Here is a 26,304-nt window from a genome sequence, read left to right as displayed (position 1 = left end):
TCATTGTCCTATCTTTGTCCATCCTCTCTTAAGTTACATGAAATATTGTCCTGGAGCAATTTCTATACTGAAGACACCCAAAACTGTGTTTTAATAGATCCCTTCTCCTTTATTTTATGGCTGCATAGCTTAGTCACAGACTCAGTCTGAGTTTACAAAAGAGCAAAATTATGGCTGGTGCAAAAGCCTCCCTACAAATATATGCTCACAAGGTCATCCAAACAAATCAATTAACTTGCTGTGACGTAAATTATAATACAACCATACACAGAGATGAAGAGTTTATGATCATTAAAAGAACTTTAACCATTTATATTAATAATGATGACATGATTTATAGGTACCCAACAAGGAAAAATAGACATCCTTAGATGTCCAGAGCTAGCTCTGTAACTGACAGATGGAATTACCAACCTGCCTGTGCTTATGCTGGCCATTTGCTGCACAACTCAGAATTTTTTCAACTTAATCTGATAAGTTACTGGCTGCGGTTAAAGACAGTAATTTCTGTATACCCACATGGAAGAAAGTAGATATTTTAATGCCTGCAGAATTTCTCCTGTGAAAGGAACTGTATATAGCGTACCATTTTCCTGTCACATTCTATTGTTTAATCTTGCTTAGGAATGTTTCTTTTCCACTTGATAAAATATTTGTATTTAAATATCAGCAAGGAGCGTAGTCAGGGCATATAATTCACTGCATTAGGCACTGTGAGACATCTGAATACCATTGCTTGTTTTACCTATCTATACGCTGAATCGTATTGCATAATGCGAAGAATCATCACTAGAGAAGCAGCTAATAGCTTATTCAATAGACAATCACAACTCTGTTTCTACTTTGCTAGAGAACCCAAGTATGCTGGGAGACAGAAGAGTTGCAGAAGTCCAGGTTTTAATTTTATATATATATATACATACACACACAAATTAATCTCTAAAAATTACACAGGAAATTAAGTTTTCCTTCTTACTGTGCCAAAGTGTGAAGTCAATTTCAAAGAATGTGAAACTCCAACACAGAGGAATTTGAGATCTACTTTAGCTTTAAGTAGAGATTTCAGTCAAAATATTATCAAATGCTTTCAGAGAAACTTCCTATCATCACCCACTGAAGCTGGAGATCTGCAGACTACTAGCAACTTAGAGTGTCCAATAAAAAAAACCTTCTCAGTAAAAGCTAATTGCTTCTTACAGTTTCTCTGATTGAGCCATATTTCTATCTAATTCAAAGACTATATTTTTATCAGCTTTTCCTATCACTGCAAACTGAACTTCAAGACACAACTAAGTAAAAGCTGTAAGCAAACTAACATAGATTTGCTGCAGAAATATATGTGGAATACGTATACCTAAACAGGCACATATACATTTGTGTCCCCCAAACATACACACAGAGTATAACAGTATATAAAAATAAATTGCCAGTTATCCCAAGATTCTACCCAGAATAACTTATAAGCAATGGAAGGCATATTACAGCCACAGAAAGTGCAAACCTTTCACAGTGAGATCACGGAAATTATACTGCACCACACATACAACAGAAAGGTGATGAACAATGGGAAGATTTTTTCTTTGAATGAGATGAAAGAGATATTCAGAAATATCTGGCTAAAACCACAAGTTAATATTCATCTTGGCCATGAACCCCAACTCAAAAGCAAGCCTCCATGACACAGAGGTTCCTACCCAATACCAGGCTCTCACACCACCTATTTACTACCACCAGATGTTGTAGTACTTTCAAAGCCCTCCCAAAGTGTTCATATCTCTCCACCGAATTACCAGTGCCCACTGTCTGTTCCCAATGCTTCCCACCCTCCTGCCACCACTGAGCACTGCATCACATTTCCCATCTTTCTACAGCACAGCATTTCCACAACCTCACCCCAAGCCAGCACAGCCTCACCGCTCTCCTGCCCCACACCACCCCCACCACAGATCTCCCACACGTCCCAACGCCTTTCAAGTCCAGAAGCACAGCATAGCACAGCAATGCCCCAGCCATACCCTAAGACCCACCCTCCCTGCAACACACTACATTCCTGCTAACAAAAGACTTTACCTGGCCATACACCATGTAGAATCAAGGATTAAATTAAGGACCACAAGCCTTGGCTACCCCCAGGGACCGTAGGGTGAAACTCAAAAGGGCTCCCTTGAAGGGACACATTTCCCTTCATCTTTAACAAAAATTACTCAGATTTTGCTAAGCTTCAGGAAAAGACCAAGTCTTTGAAAACAAGAGACTCAAAAGACTGTGGCACTTTAACAAAAGAAAGTGCAAGTTCTTTTTTGAAAGAGTGAAATAAAAAAATAAAAGAGGAAGGAGAGCAGTAAAAGGCATTTTCTTTCAAAGAAAGAAATCCTAAAAGCTACACAAGATATACATCCCAGATTTTACCATTAAATTGTACTAATTTTTTAACAGGATCTAGCACTCTATCCCAGACGACTTGTAATTCAGGTAGTTAAAAGACAGTATTACTTTATATATCCTGAATATGTAAACGGAGACCAAAATGGAAAAAAAATTTTTAAAATATCAGAAAAATATTCTATCTTAGAATGCTACAGTTGATGCTTAAGTGCTCTAGTCAAACTGATACACTAAATAAATATATAGACTTTCTGTTTGCAACACAGCATCTGCCAATTATAGGACTAAGTCATTGTCTAATAATTTTTTGATTACACAGTATAAAAAGAGCAGTACTGACAAATATGCACAATAAACCTCAGGATGATCTGAACATTTGATTGTTCAGCCCTCCCACAACCTATTTTTGGAAGTTGAAATTTGAATACTATTAACTCAAAGGAGAAACAGTTGGCAAGATACAATATACACCACCACCAACTGATCTCCTAGACTAATGGGATGCTCCTCACTGCATCCTGCAGCACAGTGTGGAACTTCCCAAACTAGCTCAAGTACGGAAAACAATGTACCAATGTAACATGATTCGTGAGAAGCATCTCATCTTTCTTCCTATAACGTCAATAAAATACAGGGTAATTAGTCACTACTGCAGCAGGATGCTCCCAGTATCTGAATTCGGTTAGGTACCTGTGTATCATATGGCCTTCATAAAGGTCACAGGGCCAATAACTTTGTTTCGGATGTGAATTGTAGTTTAAACTATGCCTTAGCATAGTGCAATGTCTTCCAAAAGCCAAATACCTACCTGCTGCCTCTAAAGGCATTTTATACAAACATAAACGAAAAAGAAATTGCTTCACAAAGAAATTGTTGCCCAAAAGAACACAAGTTATTATCACAGAATTTTCATGTTATTAAATACCTGTATCTAGCCAAGTCACATGGAAAAATGGAAAGTATTAATAAGTTCTGTCCATGTTTTTTCTAAGTTTAAATCAGGAAGCAGACAGCAAGAACCATAGCAAAAGGTTTTGAGTATTTCTTTAAGCCAAACGCTAGTGTTAGTCATGTGAGTGTAAGCTAAAAATGCCTCTCAAAGTAACTAAGAAGGACTCACCAAGTTCATTGAGACTCTGGGCAGCTTTTGTTATCTCTCTGCTTCCTCCTTGCAGTTGTCCTTGAAGTCTCTTACTGAGATACAAGATGCGTATTATCCTGCGCAGCAAGTCGCAGGCAGCCTGCAGGGAAATCGTAGCATTAGGGGCTATTATCAGTATATCAGGATCACATAATGCTGGGACACAAATGTGGAAATAGGAAATATGTATGCAAACAAAACCAAGGAACTTTAGAACACTGAAATCCCTTTTTTCAGAATTTTTGAACATCATTCTATGTTATAAAGACCAATACTTTCTAAAGCTGGTAATTACATTTATGGGGCTACTGAGATTACACTGTCATCAGCTGTGCAAAAAACAAAGGCAACTCAGAACCCAATGACAGAGGCATGTTCTATTTCTAACTACAAGTGAGCTTTATTTTATATTGTACATCTGTCCTCAATATTCCTCCCCTCTTTAAGATCTAGTAAAATTAGGAAATTGGCCTTGCCAACCAAATATTGATCCAAAATAAGCAAAATGGCAGCACGTACTTCAGAGGACAATAAAACTTAATGGCTAAATTGTTATTACAATATTGACTCTTATGGTAGGAATATACATAAAAATTAATTCTCAGCAAAACTTTCATAAAGCCAGTGACCTTCACTCAGCCAACTATTAGTTCACATTCTTTCATATTCTTATTAAATACATGGCATTCTTGATTAAAAATGGAGGATGGATGTAAGACACAAATTTTTAGGAAACATATTTGTGTATGTTTTCATTAGCACCAAATTAGAAAAAAAGGCACATCCAAATCAAACATAATAGTTTTGTAATTGTTCACTCAACTAAGATCTTGAAACAGGTTTTTCCTACACATTAAATAATAGAGAAACTGTAAGTTAAATGAAGCGTAGAGTTCCTCTAGGGTTGGACTGGGTCAGTGGGTTGGGAGGTACATGCTATGGGAACAGTAACATTCTGCAGTGGGTAATATCTAAACTAGAATTCAGAAATGTCACTCAGATTTCATTACAGTCATAGGTTCAGTTAAACATCTGCAATCAGATTAACAAGAATGGTAAGAAATTTGGAACAAGTTAAGATATAGTTGCTCTAGAGGTACTTTCTTTGGTACTGAAGGCAAAGTCTCCTGAAGTTTTAACCTTATGGATATAAAAATTAATTTAAAATTACTTTAAAAAATATTTAGTATCCAAGAGACTTTTAACCTCTTTTTCATACTCAAGTTAATTTCTTGAAAACTAATGTTAAAGTGTAACAGGAGAACATACACAAGTCAATCATTTCAACTAATATTCACTACAACTTAGTAGTCTCTTCCCTACACCAGCACAAAACAATAAAACCACAAATATTTATAGTTTAATTTTATTAAACATCTAGACAGAACAAAAAGGAAAAATTAGAAAAAGCCCCCTTGAGCCAAATCAGTGAAAAGCCCAATTATTCTCTCTGCTTTGGGCTCTCTACCACAGCCTGAAGTGCAAGTTTCCTAAGCATTCTAAGACAACCACATGATTTCTATTACCATTAGTGAGAACTAAGTGGGGCTTATCCTGCTTTGAGAGATTAATACATTAATTTTTATTAATTCATTTCTTTAATTAAAAAAATCTTAATCCACATATCACTTTCCTATCTGTGAACTAAATTTCTGCAAGATGAACCAGAAATAGCTTTTTATATAGTGCACTGTGCTTTGCCAAATAAGAGGCCATAGTATTACTACTTTGCTTTCAAATTTAATTACTTTCTAATCCAATTGTGTACCTCTCGCTAACGTTTTTCCCAGGGAATTTAAGTTCAGTTATTTTCTGACCATCTTTTACTTTACAAGCCAAAAGATTACATCTTTTTCATTGAACTGTTGCTCATTATCTCCTGTCCCAAGAAACAATCTTTTAAAATGACAATCAAACTGAGTATGAGATGGGAAAAGTTACATTTAGATACAGGAGAAAAAAAAAAATTCTGGCCCTGTGAATTAGGAGAAGGAGAAAAATCCAAAGACACTGAAAATGCATTCAACTTCACAATGATTGTTACTGCAATGTGCCCTTGACAAAGAACCTGTTTCACCCAAGTATTTTCATTTATGTGAACTGTTCAACTTAATAAAACTCCCAGTCACTGTAAAAGAATGCAACATATAAGGACCATGTAACAGAAATAAAACATTTTATCTAACAGTGGAGTTGTTCACAGATGCCAGATCCTCTAACCTGACCACCTCCATAACAGAAGCCTGAATTAATTCAGGAAACGTTCCATTCCTGAGCTGATACAGTATGGTTTTCTAAAGGAGATGCTTTCAACCAAGAAGAAATGAATTCCACTATTGAAGTAAGAATTAATTTGGAAAAGGCTAGTGGCTCTGGTTACATTGGTTTAAGTAAAATTAAAAATAAAAATCCATTTTTTTTGAGGTTACATTTAGCTATCTCCTGAAGTTTAAAACAACATATCAACAATAACAGACATTATTGCTTATAATTCAAGACATTGAAAAGCCTCTTACTTTTAATCTCAAGTTAATTTAAAGAAATTACTGAAAGAAGACTTAATTATAAAGAGGGGGACACTTGAAAATGTGCCAGTGTGTAAGCCATATGTGCAAGGTACTTCAATGTATATATTTTGTTGTTTATGAAGTCTGAAGAAAGAGGAGACTGCCCACTATCTTCAGACTACATTTACTATTTATTTACAGTAGCATCAGGATGCAAGCTGCTACTGGTAAATATTTTAAAGAGAGAATAATTTTAAAATACAGAATTATTATTCTTTTAAAAATGTTTTAAACATTTGGCTATTGTAAGTATTTTTAAACACCAAGATATCTGAAACCAAGAGACCATGTAGAAAACACTCAGTTAAACAGAGCTGCACAGAAAATAACCCTCTGAAGGACAAACTCTCTGTCTACACATTTCAGCTGTTAACTACTCCCATTTAACTTGTGATCGACTATGGAAAGAGTCAGAAGAGGACAGTATGATTTAAAGCAGGAAGTAAGCCTGCTGAGTCTGCTGCTCCCTTGGGATGCCATGAAGCTCTAAAAGAAGAGCAAGACATAATATACAGAATCACACAGCAGAGATTTAGAATTCAGTACTAGACTTGAAGTTTTACTTGAAGTGAGAATGTTGTACTATATTAAAAACAATTAAGGATGGCAAAATCTAGCTTTATGCAAGTCAAATATTCCTTCAGTTTGTGAGTAGTCCCACAGCAATCAATGCAGAGGTACTAAAATAACACCATCACGAGTACAAGAGGCCCTGCAACACCACACATTTCAGCAAAACATACCTGCCGACCCTACAGATTTTGACAGAAGCAACCTCTTTTACTAGCTATCTACCTTTTTCTACTTATTCTACCAATTGTACATCAGCTGATATCATTACTACATTTGAAAATGTCCCAAGCTACAAGTCTTGCATTTAGAAGCAATTTCATGTCCTAAGCCCTGTCACTGCCAGGAAGCAAACTGTCTCCTGGGCTGTTCCTCTCCCATCCTCAACAAATGAGTCAGACAGGTAAAGGACACCACAGGACTGCATCTTGGGGAAGCAGGAGAGCTGAAATTTCCTATTGACTCAGCTCTCCATAAGTCCAGCTTCATGTCATAATTTAGGTGTCCTGACCTGCAGTGTAGCACAACATAAAGTACTCGCTCCGTATCTGCCAACATAAGGAAGGGAGAGCTGCTCTCATGCTGAGGATGGACTCTCACTGGCAGAAAAGCTGGAATCATCATTCCTCTTTACACTGAGGTACCCATCCAAGTGGATTTGAATGCTAGGAAGGATAGACTAGCAGGCTTCTGACTTACAGCAAGAAAAGCCAGATATTACAAATCCCCTGGCACAGCCTGAGTAATGCTGACCCCAGATGGATGCTGCTTTCACACCACAGGAAAACCCATGTAACCCTGCTACAGCCAAGAGAAAGCAAAGAGCACCCAAGAAACATTTCCTAAGCTGAGGAACTCATTCTTCTCAGACATCCTTCTGCAGCTTGACTTTGTGTAAGGGCAGGGCAGAAATTAGTTTCATCTTTAGCCCCAAATTCCCACAACCTTTTCCACATATTCAACATACATCAGAGAACAACAAAAATCTGCACCTAAACTACCATATGGAAGTCACGGAATTTTACCCAGTGACAAAAACTGTAACAGCTGGAACTGAAAACAGCAGGATAAGTGGCCTGAACAGAGTGTTAAAAGCTTCCTGCTGAACTTCACTGCTACTGAAATGGATGTAGAAAAGAGCAGTTCAGCCAAGAGAGCTGTGCAGCTGCTCCACCAGCCCCCAAACTAGAAACTGCATAAGTCTGCAGCTTAATCTACTCAACAACAGCAGTCACTTGCAGATGGCAATCTACTTGAGTGTACATCCACAGCTCAAAATTCAGCTACTAAAAGGTAAGTTCCTAGTTCTGCGAATCTAAGGTAAACTTGCAAAGACAAATAGTTCAAACAATAACTCACTAAACACTTGTGGGGTTGGAGTCGTGTTGCTTTTCAAACCATAAACTTAACAGAATACAGACACATGACTCCTAAAGATCTACAGAATAGTTTTCAACTGTTATAAAATTATCCATGGAAGTGTTTGACACTTATCTCACCATGATTGTGATAAGCTCTGTCCCACTGCTATCCTCTAACAGCAATCTACATTCCCCTGTAGACTCCACTTATTTAAATGACAAGGACAACTAAGAATGCGGGCTTACAAAACTCCACAACCACAAGCAACTCCTTAAGTTGCATCCCTGCTATTTGGCAAGAATTCATTCCCAAACTCTTTACTAAACTGCAGCCAAGCTCGCATTAACTTAGGGGCTAAAAGCATCTTCTACACAACAGCACCATAACATTAAATACCAAAATTACACAAGCAGTAATGAGAATTTAATTAATCTGTACTCAGATAATCCTTCCCTCCATCTCTCACTTAAGCTACTGCAAAGGTCATTTTCCTACTTTGCAATATAAAGCACCTCTCAGCAGCTCATGAAGAGACACAAATACTGATTTTCACTGAGAAATACTGACAACAAACTACAGGTTACTGGAGTAGAAAAAGACCACTCATGTGTGACAATTGTGAAATAACACAGGTTCAAAAAGGTTTTTTTAAAATATGTTTTTAATGCAACTTACTTGAAGTTTTGCTAGCTGAGCTGTGCGAGACACTATTTTGTTGTAGGGGTCAACAATTTTGACTCTAATTCTAGAAATAAGAAGAGAAATTTATTTATAAGAGGATTAATAAACAGCATTATAGAACATAAGAATTTATACTTTCTAATCACAGAAGGAATGGCATCATCAACATCATACCTATCAACAGTACTTTGTAGAGCACCAATTCTAGTTTGCATCATTTGGAGGACACCTGCAAAATAAAGTAGATTTTTTTACATGGAACACTCATCAATTACAAGGAGTTTTTCTTCAGATCATAGTAACTACTGCAGACTACCACAGCATAAAAAAAAAATCAAAACAGTTTCCCCCTTGACAACAAAGCATTCATACAAACTAATGCAGCATATTAGGGAATAAACTGAGCAGGTAATAGGTCACTTATTGAATGTTATGGAAAATTTATTGGTAGAGAATATAAAGAAGAAATATACTGAAGAAATATTATTCTGAAATCCATCACTTGTGAAGTTTCAAATAACATTTAGGGGATGTTACTTTCTAAAAGAATGATGATCAGGGCTGTGGTTCAAAGGTATAAAACCTGGTACAAACACCTGAAAATGATATACAAAAATGGCACAACCCATTTAACACTATTTATTTGACATAGTGACTAGATGGTTCAGAGAAACTGATGGACAAAGAGGACTGAGAAAATAAAAAATTCTCCTTTAAGGTTTTCTTCCTGTGCATAAGCATCTTTAGCAAAAAGTAAGGTATCAATGTCACTGTAAGGTCATCTAATTTAGATTACAAACAGAGCAAACTACCCTAATCATGTTTATTCCAGATTAGTTTGGCAGAGCAGCACAAGGAAAGCCAACAAGCATGTTTGTTTTTTCTTGTTAAATTGCAAACAAAGTAGTCAAGGATAGCAGTCATTTTTGCAATACAGAATCAGCCTGCTGAAAATTTAATTAAGTTACACAAACCCAGGCCTATGAAATTATTTTTGTTCCAGTTATTGTTAGCATACTCAAACTTACTACATTTTCGTAGAGCCCTGTTTGCAAGCACGTCATCAGTAAATTAGGTAAAACTGCAGCATGATACAGTAAGATGGAAGACAAACAAAACTACTGCTAATAGCTACATTCAGGTTGTCCTGTACTGTGGCTATACCTCACTTACTTTGTATAAATACGTAAATTTCCATCTTCTCCCTATTTCAGAATTATTAACTTGGTTTAGCAACAGACTCATGGGTTCTCTGGCATTTATACATGGAATGGCCAGCATGCAATTCTCCCACATCAGAGGATGAAGATATGAGATATAGTGAAAAGTTGGCAAAATAGGCTGCATTTTCTACTCTACTTTGCAATAACGGGGGAGGGGCCAGCGGCACAACATTGCTGCACCTATGGCTGTGATATTGCTGTCAAGCATACAGCAGGCCTCTTCCCAGAGGGCAGAATAAGGATGGGTGAAAAGGCAATCTACCTTCTCCATCAGCTGTGGAAGATACAGGATGATATCATTTAGCCTATCTTAAGATAACAAGCAGCTCAAGATACCTATAGAACTACCACTAGACAGAGAAGAATATGTATTCCAGATCAGTGTACCATTAAAAAAGTGGGCAAGCCAGAAAAAGAAAGGACTCTACAAGCTGGGTGTATCAATTTGAAACATTTAATGAGATTCACTTTCATATAACCAAATGAGTATGCTTGCTGTAAATTAGCTCCATGATCTTCAATTGCTAACTTTCTTGACAAACATACCAAAAGCTACGCATTTCTAACTTCACAATTAAAAAATCCATTGATATCCACATTTTCTTTTCTCATTAAGATTGACTCAGTGTTTCCTTTAAGAACATAACCCTAAGTAAATGGATTAATTTCAACAAATTTTAGGTGAATTGGATTTTATTTTACTTGGGTTTATTATTGTAAAACATGTATTATTTACCACATCTGCCTTACAGAAAACTTGTCTAACTGAATACTTGTTTTGAAGTACATCGTTCTTTCCTCAGAGCAATTTTAGGAAAGAATGCCTTCAGATACAACCATAATTTCAGAAAACACAATTTCACTGAGCATAAATTGTTGAAGATCGTGACTGAACAGTATTTATCAATCACAAGATTTACTACAGATTTCTATCTACTTTTTATTTGGAGAATGAACACATATTTCAGAGTTCTATGCTTGATTCTCCAACTGTTTGAAAAGTTATTCAGGAGCTACCATTGCTAGATTAAATAGCCACCTGTTTAATTTTACAGCTATAGGCAAATGCTGACAATCAAATACTGTATCCAAGAAGTTCCAAAGGCTAAGGATATACTATAACTGTCAGTAACCAAAAACTCTGGTTATGCCAAAACCTGAAAGCAAAAAAAGGAACAAAGATAAATTACTTAGCAAGTTACAAAATGGAAGGGGAAAAGGGGATATGCTTGGACCTGACAGGATATGCAGTTCAGCATTTCATACAGGTAAGTATCTGTCTGCACAAAAAAAACCCCAGAACAGAACAAAACCATATGAAGCTCCCAGCAAGAGATAAAGAGCAGAATGGCAGGTTTAATGAGCTCCTGGCACGAGACCAATATATTGCAACCATTTTCTATACAGATTCAGTGGCTCCTAAGTAAGGTCTTTGAAAGTCAGCAGTTTACGTTCAAAATTAGATCTCAAAACAGTGGAATAAAACAAAGGTATGTATCTAACTTAGTAGCCCCTTATAAGGAAAAAATATCTCAACACAGTTTAGATTATGTGTTAAAGCCTCTTTGGTTAAGATATGCAAACTATGCATCACATGCATATGCAACATAAAGTGGTGCTTACGACAACAGATATCTGCCAATGTTGCAACAAAATTAGGCTTATTTAGGAAAGTATTTTAAAAGGCCAAAAAAGGCTTGATTGCTAAAGTTCCTCAGAACTAATTACTGAAATACATTTTCCTGTGAAGCAGTTACTACAGATAAGTATCAGCCAAATCTTCTTTCTCCCTCGAGCTCCATCTACTGACATCAAAAAAAAAGCTGCCACATGCTATTTCTCAGAAGTCAGATCTCTAGCCTCAACATGAGGGGCCAAAGTTGGCAGTGAATGATATTCCCTGCACAGATTCTAAAAATGCTTCCTGCACTGTAGGAATAGCAAGGATAATGTAACAGTATTTACCTTCCAGGGATTCAATTCCAGTTGCTTGGGCCAATAGATCTTCATGTCTTGCAACAACCTTAAAAAAACGGAAAACAGAGATCAACAGAGAAAAATGGGGCCATGCACTTAGAAAGAGGATTAAATATATCGTCATCATTCCTACTTTAAGTATTTAAGTATCACCATCCCTATATTAGGCACACACAGAAAAAAGCAGGTACATCTTAAAGATGAAGGGGTTTTCAGAACACAAGGGTTTTAATTCACAAAAGCAGCAAGCTCAGAACAAGAAGAGGATCAGCGTACCCGACAACTTAATTAAAGCCAACAGAGCAATCACATTTCAACACATCTTCATATGTAATTGTAAATGTGAACTTACTAATCACACAACAATAACGTATATTCACTTTTTTCTTTCTATTTATGACATTTAGAAACTAGTTCCCAAAGAACTGGCCAGCAGGGGTAGGCAGGAAGCAGGTTATGAAACTACACACAAACCCATTGCAAGGTCCACTGTGGATTCATAGTTTCCACACAGAAAATGTCTTCTACTATCAAAACTCAAAAGTCTTTCTAAAGGTGTAGAGGTGTGTTAACATAGGTTTTATATTCGCCTAGCTACTTTCCAGCAGAGGATGAAAGGGTGCAAGTTCTCCCTATTTGCTCACAATGTCATTCCAAAACATCTGTTAGTTGACATGATCATTTGGAAAGACTCAAAGAACATTCTTGCAAGGAAGAGTAGCACACAGAGAGACTGCAGATATGTATCTCAGTATACAGACTACAGCAACTGAAACTGTATGTAGTTTCTTGATAGAAGGCGTGGGCTTAACTGAGTTTTCAGAATCACTGATAGTTTAGCTGGAAGTTGTACTTTTAGTTACTACTTGCAGAGCAGAGTGGGCAATTTCAGAACTTACAAGATCACAAGATTACTAAATTTTTGAATATTTTATATCAATCACCCCAGAGTAACAGGTATGCTTTAAACTTACTTGTAAATGCAGCTCTTTATCCAACTGACTAATACCTTGCGCAAGTTTTGCCAGTTGCTCAGCTATCACAGCCTGGTGGATAGACTGGGAAGTGTAAGCTTTCACATCAAAGTCTTCTCTGAAGAAGTCAGCATAACATTCTGAAAAAAGATTTAGACTTTATATTCATGCATCAGAACGGTTAAATAATATTTATCGACCTAGAATGTACAGTTAGCTATCTGACCCTCAATTCCTCCGACTTCACAGTGTATGTTGTCTTCATCACATAATACAAACGTGAGAAGGCACCACAACCAAGAGAAACAGGTTTGGAGCCAATAAATGAGGTCGGAGGTTGGGTTTGTTTTTTGGGTTTTTTTTGTAAATGGTGGTAAAGACTCCTGTTCCTTTACTGCCGACAACCTCGAGTGGAAAATACTAAAAAGTGTCAGTATCTTCTTTTTCAAACTTTACAGTATTAATCAGGGTGAGGCTGTTGAGCTTGTACCCATAACCAAACACACGCCAGTCACCTCCAAGGAAGTGACACGTGGCACAAGGCACAACTTCATGAAATCATACCGGACTCTCACAACAGCGTGAGTTTATAAAACCATGAAGAAATGATACTGCAATGACGACTGTGGATCAAGCAAGACCCGGGTTCCCAGACACCGACTACAAATTCCATCAAGCACCCTCGCCTCTCCTTCCACTGCACTCCTTCCCTTTGGGGCCGCTTCACCCGGAACGTCGCCCGCCGCTCTCTCCCCACCACCCAAACTTTCCGAGACTCCAGAACGCGAGGGTTCCCTGCCCGCCCCTCCCGGGGCTCCACCCGCCCGGCCCGACACCGCCCTCGCCGAGGACCCTTCGTCTTCCCCGGGCCGCCGCGGGCGGTGCGGCCGTCGGGGGCTGTGCCCGGCACTGCCGCCCGCAGCCCGCGCCTCACCATCCGCCCGCAGCTCGGCGAGGGCCGGGGCCGGGGCCGCCCCCGCCTCCTCCATGCTGGCGGTGCCGGAGCCCGCGCGTCACTCCCGGGACGCGGCGCGCGGCGATGATGGCGAAGGCGCGCGACGGAGCGGGCGGGCGGCGGCGGCGGCACGTGGTGATCCCGGCGGGAGCGGCGCGGGAGCCGGAACACGGCGGGGCCTCGGCTGCCGAGGGAGTTCCTTTTCCTGACGCCGTGCAAGTGAGCGACGTCCTGCGGGACGCTTCACCGGAACGCTTTTTTTTTTTTCTGTCACAGTACAAAGAGTGATGTTTGCAGCACGGCCTGTGAGAAGCGACTGAATTACTTACGTTTCAAACGCTGTTTGTTTTTCCAGATGCCGAGTTTCAAACGCTGTTTGTTTTTCCAGATGCCGAAAGGACTGTTAATTATACATGATTGGTGACATCACAGAAGCTAAAGAATGCCGACGAAAAGATCCCATGGATTTGTTTCGTTCTGGGCAAGTTGTGAAGATATGTGCCCCCATGGTCCGCTATTCAAAGTAAGTAGCTGTCATGTCAGCTGATTTCAGTGTATTTTCTCTGAGGAAGTTTATCTTGACTGTAAAAACAAGTGTGATTATCTTTTTTTTTTTTAATTATTTAAAACCGGTAGACATGGGACATGTTTTATTTTACGATTATAACTGAACACCCCCACGGTACTGCATGTCAACAGCATTTTAGAACAGCTCATCAGAAAAATGCCTTTACAATTTACTTCCTAATTTTCTTATGTCTGCAGGTTGGCTTTCAGAACCTTGGTTAGGAAATACAGTTGCGATTTGTGTTACACACCGATGATAGTGGCAGCAGATTTTGTGAGATCTGCAAAAGCAAGAGACAGCGAATTCACAACAAACAAAGGTATTTCTTTAATAAACCATTGCCTTGTCAGACTTTTTTAAGTGGTGATAAGCCAAATCGGCCAAGTGTATGAAGTCTGTCACAACTTGACATCTGTTAACAGATTTGGTATACTGTGTCTTGTTGATTGTAAAAATTCTAGGTGAGAGTAAGCACAATCCAGTGATAGTAGGTCAAATGAAATAGTGGAAAACCTTGGCTCCACCTGAAATCAAGGCCTCCAAACTGACGTAGATCCATGATAGGTTGACCACACATAGCTGCCCAGCAGCCGTGCACCCACACAGCTGCTCCCTCATTCCTCCTCTATCCTCCCAACAGCACAGGGGGATATTAGGAAGAGCAAATACAGGAAAAAATCATGAGTCAAGATAAAGGCAGCTTCATATGTGAAGGAAAGAAAGAGGGAAAAAAAAACAAGTGATGCAAAGGCAGTCACTTTCTACTGGCAGACCCATGCCCAGCCAGTCTCAAAGCAACAGCCACCTTGGAACACAAATTCCATGTCCCAACCCACTTTCTTCTTCCCGTACCACTCCAGTTTTGTTGCTGAGCTTGATGTTTTACAGCATAGAATATTCCTTGTGCCAGTTTGGGTCAGCTGTCATAGCTGTGTCCACTACAAACTTCTTCCCCATTCCAGTCTGTTTGCTGGGGGCAGGGGAAGGCAGAGTGAGAAAAGGAGAAAGGTTTGGCACTATGCAAGTACTTTGCAGCAATCGCCAAAACAGTTTGTGAATTATCAACACTGGTTTTGTCACAAAATCCAAACTGCAGCACCACACACGCTGCTATAAACAAACTTTAAATAAATTTGAAGATCAACTCCAGACCAAGTACAAGATGGCAGCAAGGTTCTTTTCCCAGCAATTGTTTCAGGTGTGTTTTAGTTACAAACATTTAACTCATTGCTGGGAAAAACTTTTTGGTCTATAGCAAAATCAAGAGTGTTGCTAAAGGCAAAAAAATTAATAGACCAGACATTGATATGGTGGAACCAAGGTTTTATAAAAGAAGCAGGGTTTCATATTAGCTGGAGTGGAAAGTGGAAGGGGTTGTTGATGGACAACTTGAGATGTTGAGAGCAAGAAGGCACAAAGACTGGGAAGTTGAAGCATGGCTGGGGTCAATGGGGAGAAGCAAAGCTTCAGGCATGGTAATGAAACATAACCAGAACACATACAGAAATAAGGAGTATAAGTTGTAGAGTGTTATGGCTGTAAAGCACAAGATCTGCTGACGTGAAGTGGCTGCAGTAGAACAGTATAACAAGGAATGAACCAGTATAAGCTGCAACGAAGAATGAAGAGTGCTGCTAATGGGCTAATAAGATCGGCATGTAGGATCTGTGAAGCGTGATGATTTAATCTATTCAGACCACAGAATTTGTGGTTTCATAAGTATATGCAATAGGGGAAGTACCTTTCACTATTTGAAATGCATTGACTACTATGGTGCATTATTCAAATAGAATAGAGCAGTTACAGAGAAAAGTCACATGGGGAAACACAGGTAGACACTCTTATTAGTAGAAGTGAACTTCAAATTATGTCAGAACATAATTGACAGCATATATGGCTCAAAGGTCCACAGTTACTAGTTGGTCCCCTCCAAATTTAGTTACACTAATGATCTACTTGAAGTCTGGTGGCATTGAAGTTCCACAGATCCAAAATGTATATTCTGAGGGGTGCAGGGACAGGGAAAGGAAGTTCTCCTTTACAGCTACATGCTGTACCTTTGCTACCTGATAACAAGGGGTACAGAATTAAATGTTTAAGGGTTGTAAACAACATCTTTTCCCTTCTCCCTTCTTTCATGCTGGCCTTAATTTTATAGGCCTCTAAAACACTCTGCCTCATACTTTGCCCAGATTATAGTATTTACATTAGTAGCATTTATACATTTTCTGTGGTTCTATGTTTAACTTGCTGGCTGTTTGGGGATTTTGTCTTCTAATTAGCGGAGTATGTTTGAAATTTCTGTTTTCCGTTTTCTTCTGGGTTAATGTTTCTCTGTTACGTATTTCCCAGATAGAGATACATGCTCTTTGTGGCTGCTGCTAAAAAATTTTGTATGGCTAGACTCAGTATGTTTATCACTTAATGCTCAACAAAAAAAATCTAGGAGTGTGGGATTATTCCAAAATATTAGCTATAACGATGTAAATCTTCAGCTACAGGACTGTATTAAATGGACACTGTTTTGAAAATACACATGGGATTTTTTTTGCTTGCTGGATTTTTAGGTAACTCCTAGAAGTGTCTCAGCTTGATTGAGAAGGTACTGCTGGCCTTTCTGACTTAAGCTCCCTTACTTCAAGAACTATTTACTTTCCTCTAAAACAAAAAAAAAATCTTCAGAAGCACTTGTGGTCTCTTCACTGCTAGAAGTGCACTTGCTCTGTGTATTTGTTGGATCATCTCTTTCCATCAGTGCTCAGATATCCCCCCTCTTCTTAACTGCAGCAATTGTTTATACGGAAAGTGAGTGCTAAGACTGCTTGAGGTATTTTTAGATGCCTTTAATGTAATGCAGTAGCTGTAAAAGAGGAGAGCATGTTCCAAATGACCATCTGGCTCTCTGCAGGGGCTTAGTAAATCAGAAGTAGTTCAGCAGACCCAAGCTGAGGAGCACTGATACTTTGGTTTCTCACTTGAGACAAAGCTGCTGAAGCTGCTTCTGTGCATGTGCACTCATTCCAACTCTGCTTATCACACTGTGGATAAAAACCAGCCATGCTGGCACAGAAGAGTAAAAGATGGGATGAGATGAGGAAGGGCAAAGCTTGTGGGTGGTTTAGCTCCTTTCCGAAGGGTTTTGGTTCTGTAAGCAAGTTTCCCACCTGGCAAGACAGACAGCCATGTCAGCACAGCAAACAAGCAGCATGCAGACAAGAAGGGGCAGGCTAGGAGGGGAAACATGAAGGCTGCTGAAATGTAGAGAATACGTAGTTTCATAGGGGGTCTTTGTGGAAGATAATCAACTGACTGGTTGCAGTCAGAAAAAGTGTATGTTGAGCCAGCAGCTGTGTAGGGCACATATATTTGTCTGAATTTTTACCTCTCTTAATAGACATACTCATTTAGTATCACCTAATAAGCTGCCTTTATTTATTTGTGATCTGGGGCTTGCAGAACCATAAAACAGTCAAGTTTGGAAGGACCTCTGTGGGTCATGTTATCCAGCCCCCCAGCTCACACGGGGTCACCTAGAGCTGGTTGCCCAGGACTATGGTCAGAAGGCTGTTCACTATACAAAAAAAATTCAAAACTTAGAATTTTTTCCTTTTATTTTCTGGGAATTTTTAAATCTCTGAATATCTTTTCATTGGAGTAGGTGATCATCCACTGATTGTTCAGTTCGCTGCTAAAGAAGCACAGGTTTTGTGTGATGCTGCACGTATCGTCTGTCCTTTTGCAGATGGAATAGACCTAAACTGTGGTTGTCCTCAGAGGTAAAGTTTTGAAAAAGATGGGTAAATACAATTAAATAATTTGAGACTAAAGAATGCTGGTCCTCATTTTTGTGGTAATTTCTGTCTTAACCTAAAAATAGACAACAGCTTTTTAACCTGTCAGAGATGTCTATGTGGCAAGACACTGTTCTGAGTGTTCCGAGATGCCCGTCGCCATGGTGAGACTGGGAAAAGCATGTCTATTTACCAACTTGCCTTTTTTCATTTCTGAGATACTCAGTGTTGGCTCAGAAGTGAAGTGTCCATCCCTTCTCAACAGCTGTTAAATATGCATTACCAAAAAGAGCTTGCTGCAAATAATTTGGAGAGTGTTTTGAGAAATGATGTGGCAATTCCCAGAACAATGAGGCAAGTCCCCGATGTCTCAACCTTCTGCAAGTGAACGATAGTCTCTGATATAAAATTATACAGGTTACATTATTCAGGAAGTGCAGAAAACAATTTCTTCTATCTTGTAGTAGATTTATAAGTATAGCGAATTAGTGATCTGCTTCTCACTTGAATTGATAAAGGTCTTGTCTTAACAGTGAAACAGAGTAGTAATGAATAAATGAAGATCCTTGCTAACTGGTTCAATTAAGAATCATCTATTACGCGTTTGTCAGGCAGTGTTTTTCTAAATGAAGACCTGAAAAATAAGATAGGAAATTAAAAGATAATAATATGGTACAAATACTTAATTTCTCTATTCTAATTAGGTTGTCTTGACTTAAAATTACAGTATTTGAGAAAAATCTTTTCTGGAGAGATCTGGGACTTCGGAATGGAAGTGTATGTTTTTTTCCTAAGCTAACTACCATTAAGTATGCCAACCTATAACTTCCTTTTAGGCCAAAAATATATGCTTACATTTGAGTCTTTTGTTTCTTCTGCATATTAGTTTGAAAATAACAAAAGTTTGTGCACTTCATGTGCCTTTATAAAAAAAACTATTTAAGAAAAAAACTGTTGCTCTTAACTGGAAGCAAAGGTTATTTCCTGCCAATTAAAATAGTGTTTTGCAGTTGAGAGAGAATAGAAATAATATCCTCACTTGCACTTTAAAAATCTTCCTTTTCAATCCAAAGTCATTTTCTGGAAAAGAAAATGGAAGGGGAAACACCAAACTATTTATTTTATGTATGATCTAAACCATTGTTGATTAAATTTTAATTTATCTTCTTTGTGAGTCCATTTTTTGGACAGAAAATTGAACTGAAAGAGATCAGTAACTTGTCCAAAGTTCTAACAGCACAATGCAGACTGAACCAGGATCTAAATAATGGTATGAAACTGCAAACAAATAATCAATGTACAGCCAGTACTATCTCTTGTTATTCAACCACATGGGTTTCTGAAGGTCATAAGGAAAGAAATTTGATGTATTTGACTGAAATTGATCTGCATTTTTTCAAATTATGCAAATGTTCTTTTTCTTTTAAAGATGGGCCATGGCGGAAGGTTATGGTGCTTGCTTAATAAATAAACCAGAACTTGTTAAAGATATGGTGAGACATGTACGAAATCAGATTGACAACGCTAAATTTTCAGTGTCTATTAAAATAAGGTAGGTCTAACTTCAGTGGTATATGGAAGAACCCTTTTTATTTTTTTAAAGAAACAATTTAGTGTAATAGTTATAATATTCTGTTAACGTATTATTACACTTTATAGTAATTTCCTGACATGTGACTATCTGGGGCAAGTAGTCCCAAACTTAGATAGCAGAACTAGCACAGCCTTTGACTCCTTACCCAGATAAAATGCTGTAGGCTAGAGTTTTCTTGCAATCCAAACACCATAAAAGTACAAGATAAAAGATAAAGGGTTCCATAAAAGAAAAGCAATGCATAGTCTGTATCATTACAAGAATTTACTTTGTGAGCTGTTCTCCACAGTTCATCAGTTTCTAAACTTCTGTAGACTTGTTTTGCATTGCTTTGTGTGCAGTCCAGAGAAGAGAAGGCTCCAGGGAGACCTTAGAGCACCTTCCAGTACGTAAAGGGGGCTGCAAGAGAGCTGGAGAAGAACTTTGTACAAGAACACGTAGTGATAGGACAAGGGGAAGTGGCATCTAACTGAAAGAGGGCAGGTCTAGATTAGATATTAGGAAGAAATTCTTTACTATGAGGAAGGCGAGGTACTGGAACAGGCTGCCCAGAGAAGCTGTGGATGACTCGTCCCTCAAAGTGTTCATGGCCCAGTTGGATGGAGATCTGAGCAACATGGAAGGGGCTTGGAACTAGATAGTCTTTAAGGCCACTTCCAACCCAAACCATTCAATGATTCTATGACCATTCCATGATTCACTATTTCACCACATATCCTGTATGGTTTTTGCATATTGGTCAGTTAAGTTTCAACTCAGTTTCCAGTTCTTTGGGAAAAGGAAACTATTACAAGTTGGATTTTTTTTTTCACAGAATATGCAAAATTGTGGTGTTTGTTTTAGAATTTTGAGTACCCTTCTCAATCTATAAAATTTACTATGTATATTACAGAGATGTCATGTAATTGGGAAATGCCAAATTAAATAGCAGTTTCCATACATTAAACTCATATGTCTTAAAAAAACCCCAAACACTGTCTTTCAACATAATATTGTCTTTATACTCTGATTTATACAAATCTGTGGTAACTTCTTATGGAGGAAGGCTTTTTCTATAGTCCGGGTAACCTACTACTCACACTGCTTTCCTTGGAATTTTAGGATCCATGAGGACTTAAAAAGAACAGTTGACCTGTGTCAAAAAGCTGAAGCAGCTGGAGTTTCATGGATTACAGTACACGGGAGAAGTATAGAAGAAAGGCATCAGCCTGTACATTATGATGCAATTAAAACAATTAAACAAAGCATGTCTATACCTGTTGTGGCTAATGGAGACATTAAAACTTTAAAAGATGCTGAAAATGTTCATCAGTTGACAGAAGCAGATGGTAAGATTGAACATACTCTATTTTCAAAGTAAATGTACAAATCAGATTTCAAAGTATTTATTTTGGCTGTAAGTAGGACATGAGTTGAGTGATTTTCACTCTTTGAGGAGACGAAAGAGCATGTTTTAGATGCTCATAAACAGAATCACTTGTAATCATCAGAGCACTAGAGCACTGCTGTTCAAAGCCACAGATAATGATTTCTGAGGCAAATTACAAAAGCTCTTTGCTAAATTATGCTATCTCATCATTCAGTAGTGGAGTTCAGGGGGACTTTCAGACACTCATTACATCTCTTTATGGAACTGATCATCTTTTAAAGGACTGTAAACTTCCACTTGGAAATCTCTACTTCCTGAACATGGGAGCAGATTTCTTGCAGTAATAATACAGTGGAAAAAGAAATACTGTTAAGCCAGATACTTAACAGTTGAGATGGTTAGCTTCAAGGAGACATTGCACTCTAATTTCAGTGGTAAAATTTGTGTTCTGCAGTTACTTAGTCACAATAGATTCCTGCAACCGTCTGTGGTTTCAAGACAATATGGAAATTTGGTATATGTTTTGAAGAGGTGATCTGTATCCACATACTTAATATATTTCAACTAGAGAGCAACAGGATAGAGAACAGTGGTAGAAGGAAAAGTTCATGTGGAAGGTTTCTGCTGACACTGTTGTGGTTTATTAGCAAAAACAAAAATTAGTTGAACCAAACTGTGGTTCTGCTTTCCCCCCAAAACAAAGCAGGAAGGAAATGCATCACACACAGGAACGTTCTCATAGTCCAGATGACCTTCTTCAGTAGCAAAAATATAAAGTATTAAGTTTTTTTCTGTCATGTACAATGGCAAAAGAAATTTTTCATTTTTTATCATCTTATTTTTAAAGAAAATACTAAGTGACTGTATATCAACAGTGCAGGAAAACAGAGTCCCTTAATCACAGAAAAACTAGGATAGAAATTATCTGACAATATGGGATTACAGTTGTCTTGTTCAGAAAGGTTTACTGCAGATCAAGAGTCCTGATATTTACTGAATTGAACCATTGAGCTCTTAGTGGAAGAAGGATTCTGGGTCAATGAGTAGACTTGAGTTGCACAAAAAACCCCTAAATTTAGCATATTCGTGTTTATCATGATTTTATGTTATGAGGGCAGGCTTGTATGTGTGTAGCAAGTAAAAACAAAATACTATTTTAAGTGCAGTTTCAAAAGTAGGGAAGAAAGGGCTCTGTGTCCTGTGTTTTGTTTCAAAATTTCTGGAATGTGGAATGTGTTGATAGGTGTTGCAGATTCTCTGAGGCCTGCCTTTTTAAATGGATTTCTGTCATACAGCTGTAATACTAATCCCCATTGTTCTCCAATTACTTGTCTGTAAGCTTTGGGTGGTTGTCCTCAGGGGCACTATACAAAACCTACAGGAAGATATAACATAAAATTTAAAGTAGAATGTAACTTACTGCTTTAATTTCCAATTTGAAGGTATAATGGTGGCTAGAGGACTCTTGGCAAATCCAGCTATGTTTGCAGGATACGAAGAGACACCTTTTAAGTGCATCCAGGACTGGGTTGACATTGCTCTTGAGCATGGAACTCCTTTTACATGTTTCCACCACCACTTAATGTACATGATGGAACGGATAACTTCAAAACAAGAAAAAAAAGTTTTTAATGTTTTATCAAGTACCTCAGCAGTACTAGATTACCTGAATGACCATTATGGTGTGTGATAAATGGAACTATTTTAATTCTGTGTAAACTTGTATTTTGAAATTGTTGATACGTTGTTAAAGTTTTAATTGGGTTCTTACTTCTTAGTCACATTTATCTATTGTATTTTAAACACAGCATAACATCATTAGGATGGTAATTTATTTTTTTAGTATTTTTATGTGTACATTTTTCTCTCTAGAAAATATTCCAGATTCCACAAATGTGGAATTCGGTTTACAATGCACTACTACATAGAGGGTATATTATTGTAAGGCTCCAGTAATTTAAATTTTCACCAGACAATTGCTTACAGCAATATTATTGCAAAACTAGGGCCTTTCTTACATGAAACCTCCTAAAATCCTCCTAAATAATGCCGGTAATTTCAGACCAAAAGAATACAAAGGGAGCAATTATAGAAGTTTTTGCTTTAACTGACATAAGCTGAATTTAAATTTGAGTAAATTTTCAAACTTTAAGACTGTGATGCTTTGAAGCCCAGCATACTAATCCTCTTTTAAATTAGATGTTCCTTTTTCAGACTAAAACTTTCTAAACTTACTTACAACTTAGAAAAATTACATACTTGGTATAGCAGAAGAAATATGGAATAGATAAACAGTGATGAAAGGAAGGAAAAAGTAAAATGAAGAGGCAGTTTAAACTAAGTACAAACCTAGCTTGAAATTAAAACACAAGACTTGAGAGTTCAATCTAACTAAATTCAGTTTTGTTTGTCTACTGTATTATAATTGTATACAAGATCCCTACCATCTACCACACCAGAACTTTTTTAGGTCAAAGAAAAGCTGACAGATTCTCTCAGTAGGGCTCTTGCAGTCCTTTCTGCCCACTGGCATGTTGCTTATCAAAGCATGACAGCCACTTGGCTTTGAATCACTGTACAGGAGTGAAATAGTGAAAATTAGAACAGGATGATAAACATTACACACCAGCTGCATTTGTTCTGCAAGGGAAATGTCACAAAACTGTGCAGTACAATTACTTGTAATCAAATAATTTGTTTTCTTTATATGTTTACACAAAAATTCATACCAAAAATTGCCTAGTTTTTTTGACTGTGATTGTTCTATGAATATAATTGTGAATAGTTCCAAATTTTCTAAATAAATTACTTGGGTTTTATACAATTGTGATTTTTTTTTTTTATTATGCAACAATCTTGAGGAGGGAAGGTTGCTTTTGATGCTACTCACAAATAATTTAATAGTTTAAATATCTTAAATTCTCTCATTTTTTTAATGCAATGTCATAAAATACCTGGTTATTTTTCATTATGAATATGTCTGATTTAGACATAGGAATAAAAGTTTGAAAGGCATGACCTGAGTCATCAAGTCTAGTTCACTATTTAAGACAGCTAAGTTAGATAACTCTTCTGATACGATCACCTTCCTGATGTGTTAATAAATGGAAAACTACAGACGTGCTTTGCTCTCCTAGGCTAACTGAGACAATCTGTGCAACTTTTTTTGTTGTGGTAGTGTCTCCACTCCTTCAGACAACTATTTTTTCACTCATCTCGATTCTGATGTTTTCTTGACATTAGATGAGCACAAATTTGTATCACATTCCAGGTAAACTCACAGCAATATCTTCTGCAGATAATACTTCTTCTAATGTCTCACTTTTCCTCAATTAATATTCATCATGTAAATTATGAGCTTCCAGTTTTACAGAAAAAGTTCTTACTTCCCAACTGCATGACTTTGTATTTTGTGCTGTCGAATTTCTAGTCTCAAGTTCATCCAATTATTGTGCAGCTCAGTTCTCCTCAATTCTTAAAATATCTCCAGCCTTCTGCCACAAATTAAAAAGTAAAACTATACAGCTGAATTGTAGAAGAGGACTTGTGAAAGTATTAACTAAGCCTTTTGTTAGCATTTTCTTAAGATTTTTATGATGTTGGGTACCAACTGTTACATGCTGCAAACTGTCCCATTAGCCACAAGGAGCAGAGAAAAAAAAATTATTATAATCAACACAATTTTTTTTTTCCCTCTATTAGTGGGAAAATTGAATTTTAGAGGACTTGAAATACCTTGACCTATTTAGGAACTGAATACTTGATGATTTTGAAGGCAGCAGTTGTTGTGCCTGTGTGAGATCAATCACAGGGATTTCTGCCTGAAGTACAAGACTTAGGTTTCTGTTAGTATTGGTTATAATTAAGGAGTGCTTGATCTGGCCTTTTATGCATCATAAAAGTCAACGGATGTTTATCATCCCTTTTTGAGGGTGAAATGAATTGTATGCCTTCCCTTGTGAATTTTGCATGTATCTGAACACACTTCACTGTGTTGCCATAGAATAAACTGCAAAATTGAAGTCTTAAGCCATGCTCTGAACAAAAATACTGTTCAAATATACATAAATTGCTAAAGATGGGAGTTATTTAATTCCCAGTGTTGTTTTAGGATATGGTCATATTTCTCATTATAAACAATATGAACATGGAAAAAGTCTTAATTTCCAGTTTAAAGCCACTAGATGTAGTCCTTTCTTGTATGTGTTACTTGTAACATCACCAGGTGCTCGGTCTTCCTGTTTTCTAATATTCAAATTTTTAAAAGTTGTTCCGCAAGTAATCTAAGATACAAAGCATTGTTTCCTAATTTAGGACCTTTGCCTCCTGTAACTGATCTCACTCTTTATGTTAAGCCACCCTGCACAACAATGCCATATGCTCATAACAGCTGTACTTTCTTGCAGTTTTACCCTGCTGAAATAACCCCAGCTCCCTTACACAGACTGTACAATCCCATTTTCTCTATTCCCTATTGTTACATTTCTTAGGTCACTTCTCTGTCTTGGGTTGATGGTTGGGCAAAAGCAGTGTGTGATGATGAGACAGCTATCATAGGAGCCAAAGTAGAATAGAACAAGTTTAAACTATGCCATTGTTTCAGCAGTAAATTAGTCTGATTTCAGTCCTCTAACCATCTGCTAATATACAGGCATTTCCTATTTCTGCTTCTGAATACTCTGTCACCTTACTGGTGGGAGAAGAAGGTATTCCTTGTGTAGGGGCACCTAGACAGACAACACCAGCCACCTGGATGATAAAAGAAGAAAATACTAAAGCAAAGGTATCGTGGTCCTGAGCTAGCCAGAGCTAAGATTAGTGAGTGTGAAAAGAATCATAAGGTCAAGCTGGAAAGCTGCTTGAGGCATTATTGTCCTTCGTGACTGAAAGCAGTCACGTGGGTGTGTGTGGTATGTGTGGGGATAAGAAACATCTGGCCTGGCTTGATAGCTCAGACCCCTGTTCTGTACATATATGGGGTAATAAAATTACGAGTTAGTTCTGCCTGGACAATGTGTCTGCATGCTTGTAACTGTGATGTTTTAAGGTTTGTGAGTTTTTTCCCTAAAGCAGCCAGCCCTTATATATATTGTATGGTATCATATTCATCACACAGTGGTTCACTATAAGATAGGCAGCCTTAGATT

General features: G+C 37.7%; 2 protein-coding genes across 3 annotated transcripts in view; one reads left to right on the top strand and one right to left on the bottom strand.

Annotated features, from left to right (window-relative positions):
• Nucleotides 1-13,943, bottom strand: part of COG5 (component of oligomeric golgi complex 5) — a 180,216-nt gene extending 166,273 nt beyond the window's left edge. Inside the window, exons 1-6 of the mRNA XM_027639840.1 lie at nt 13,815-13,943; nt 12,881-13,020; nt 11,895-11,952; nt 8,881-8,935; nt 8,701-8,770; nt 3,506-3,626 (exon numbers count right to left, since the gene is read on the bottom strand). Of these exons, the coding sequence (XP_027495641.1) occupies nt 3,506-3,626; nt 8,701-8,770; nt 8,881-8,935; nt 11,895-11,952; nt 12,881-13,020; nt 13,815-13,869 (499 nt within the window). The 5' untranslated portion in view covers nt 13,870-13,943. The remainder of the gene's footprint in view (nt 1-3,505; nt 3,627-8,700; nt 8,771-8,880; nt 8,936-11,894; nt 11,953-12,880; nt 13,021-13,814) is intronic.
• On the top strand, nt 13,935-24,563 carry DUS4L (dihydrouridine synthase 4 like). 2 transcript variants are annotated; one of them, XM_027639852.1, is made up of 7 exons: nt 13,935-14,054; nt 14,224-14,358; nt 14,601-14,722; nt 18,062-18,179; nt 19,624-19,746; nt 20,890-21,116; nt 22,600-24,563. In XM_027639852.1, exons 2-7 carry the CDS (start codon nt 14,249-14,251, stop codon nt 22,845-22,847), a joined length of 948 nt encoding a protein of 315 aa, XP_027495653.1. In that variant the 5' UTR covers nt 13,935-14,054; nt 14,224-14,248; the 3' UTR covers nt 22,848-24,563. The 2 variants fall into 2 exon arrangements, with proteins under 2 accessions (XP_027495653.1, XP_027495652.1); XM_027639851.1 differs by having other exon boundaries at nt 13,959-14,190.
• The last annotated feature ends 1,741 nt before the right edge of the window (nt 24,564-26,304 follow it).

Source organism: Corapipo altera, unplaced genomic scaffold (genome assembly GCF_003945725.1).
Source record: "Corapipo altera isolate COAL_440 unplaced genomic scaffold, ASM394572v1 1b, whole genome shotgun sequence".
In the NCBI taxonomy this organism is placed as follows: domain Eukaryota; kingdom Metazoa; phylum Chordata; class Aves; order Passeriformes; family Pipridae; genus Corapipo; species Corapipo altera.
This window is presented reverse-complemented; position numbering and strand designations above follow the sequence as displayed.

Excerpts from the sequence above, each read along its gene's own strand:
- DUS4L (XM_027639852.1), top strand. The coding sequence starts at position 14,249 with ATGATTGGTGACATCACAGAAGCTAAAGAATGCCGACGAAAAGATCCC. Across the intron at positions 14,359-14,600 it reads CCCATGGTCCGCTATTCAAA|GTTGGCTTTCAGAACCTTGG; the intron begins GTAAGTAGCTGT and ends TTATGTCTGCAG. Across the intron at positions 14,723-18,061 it reads CGAATTCACAACAAACAAAG|GTGATCATCCACTGATTGTT; the intron begins GTATTTCTTTAA and ends TCATTGGAGTAG.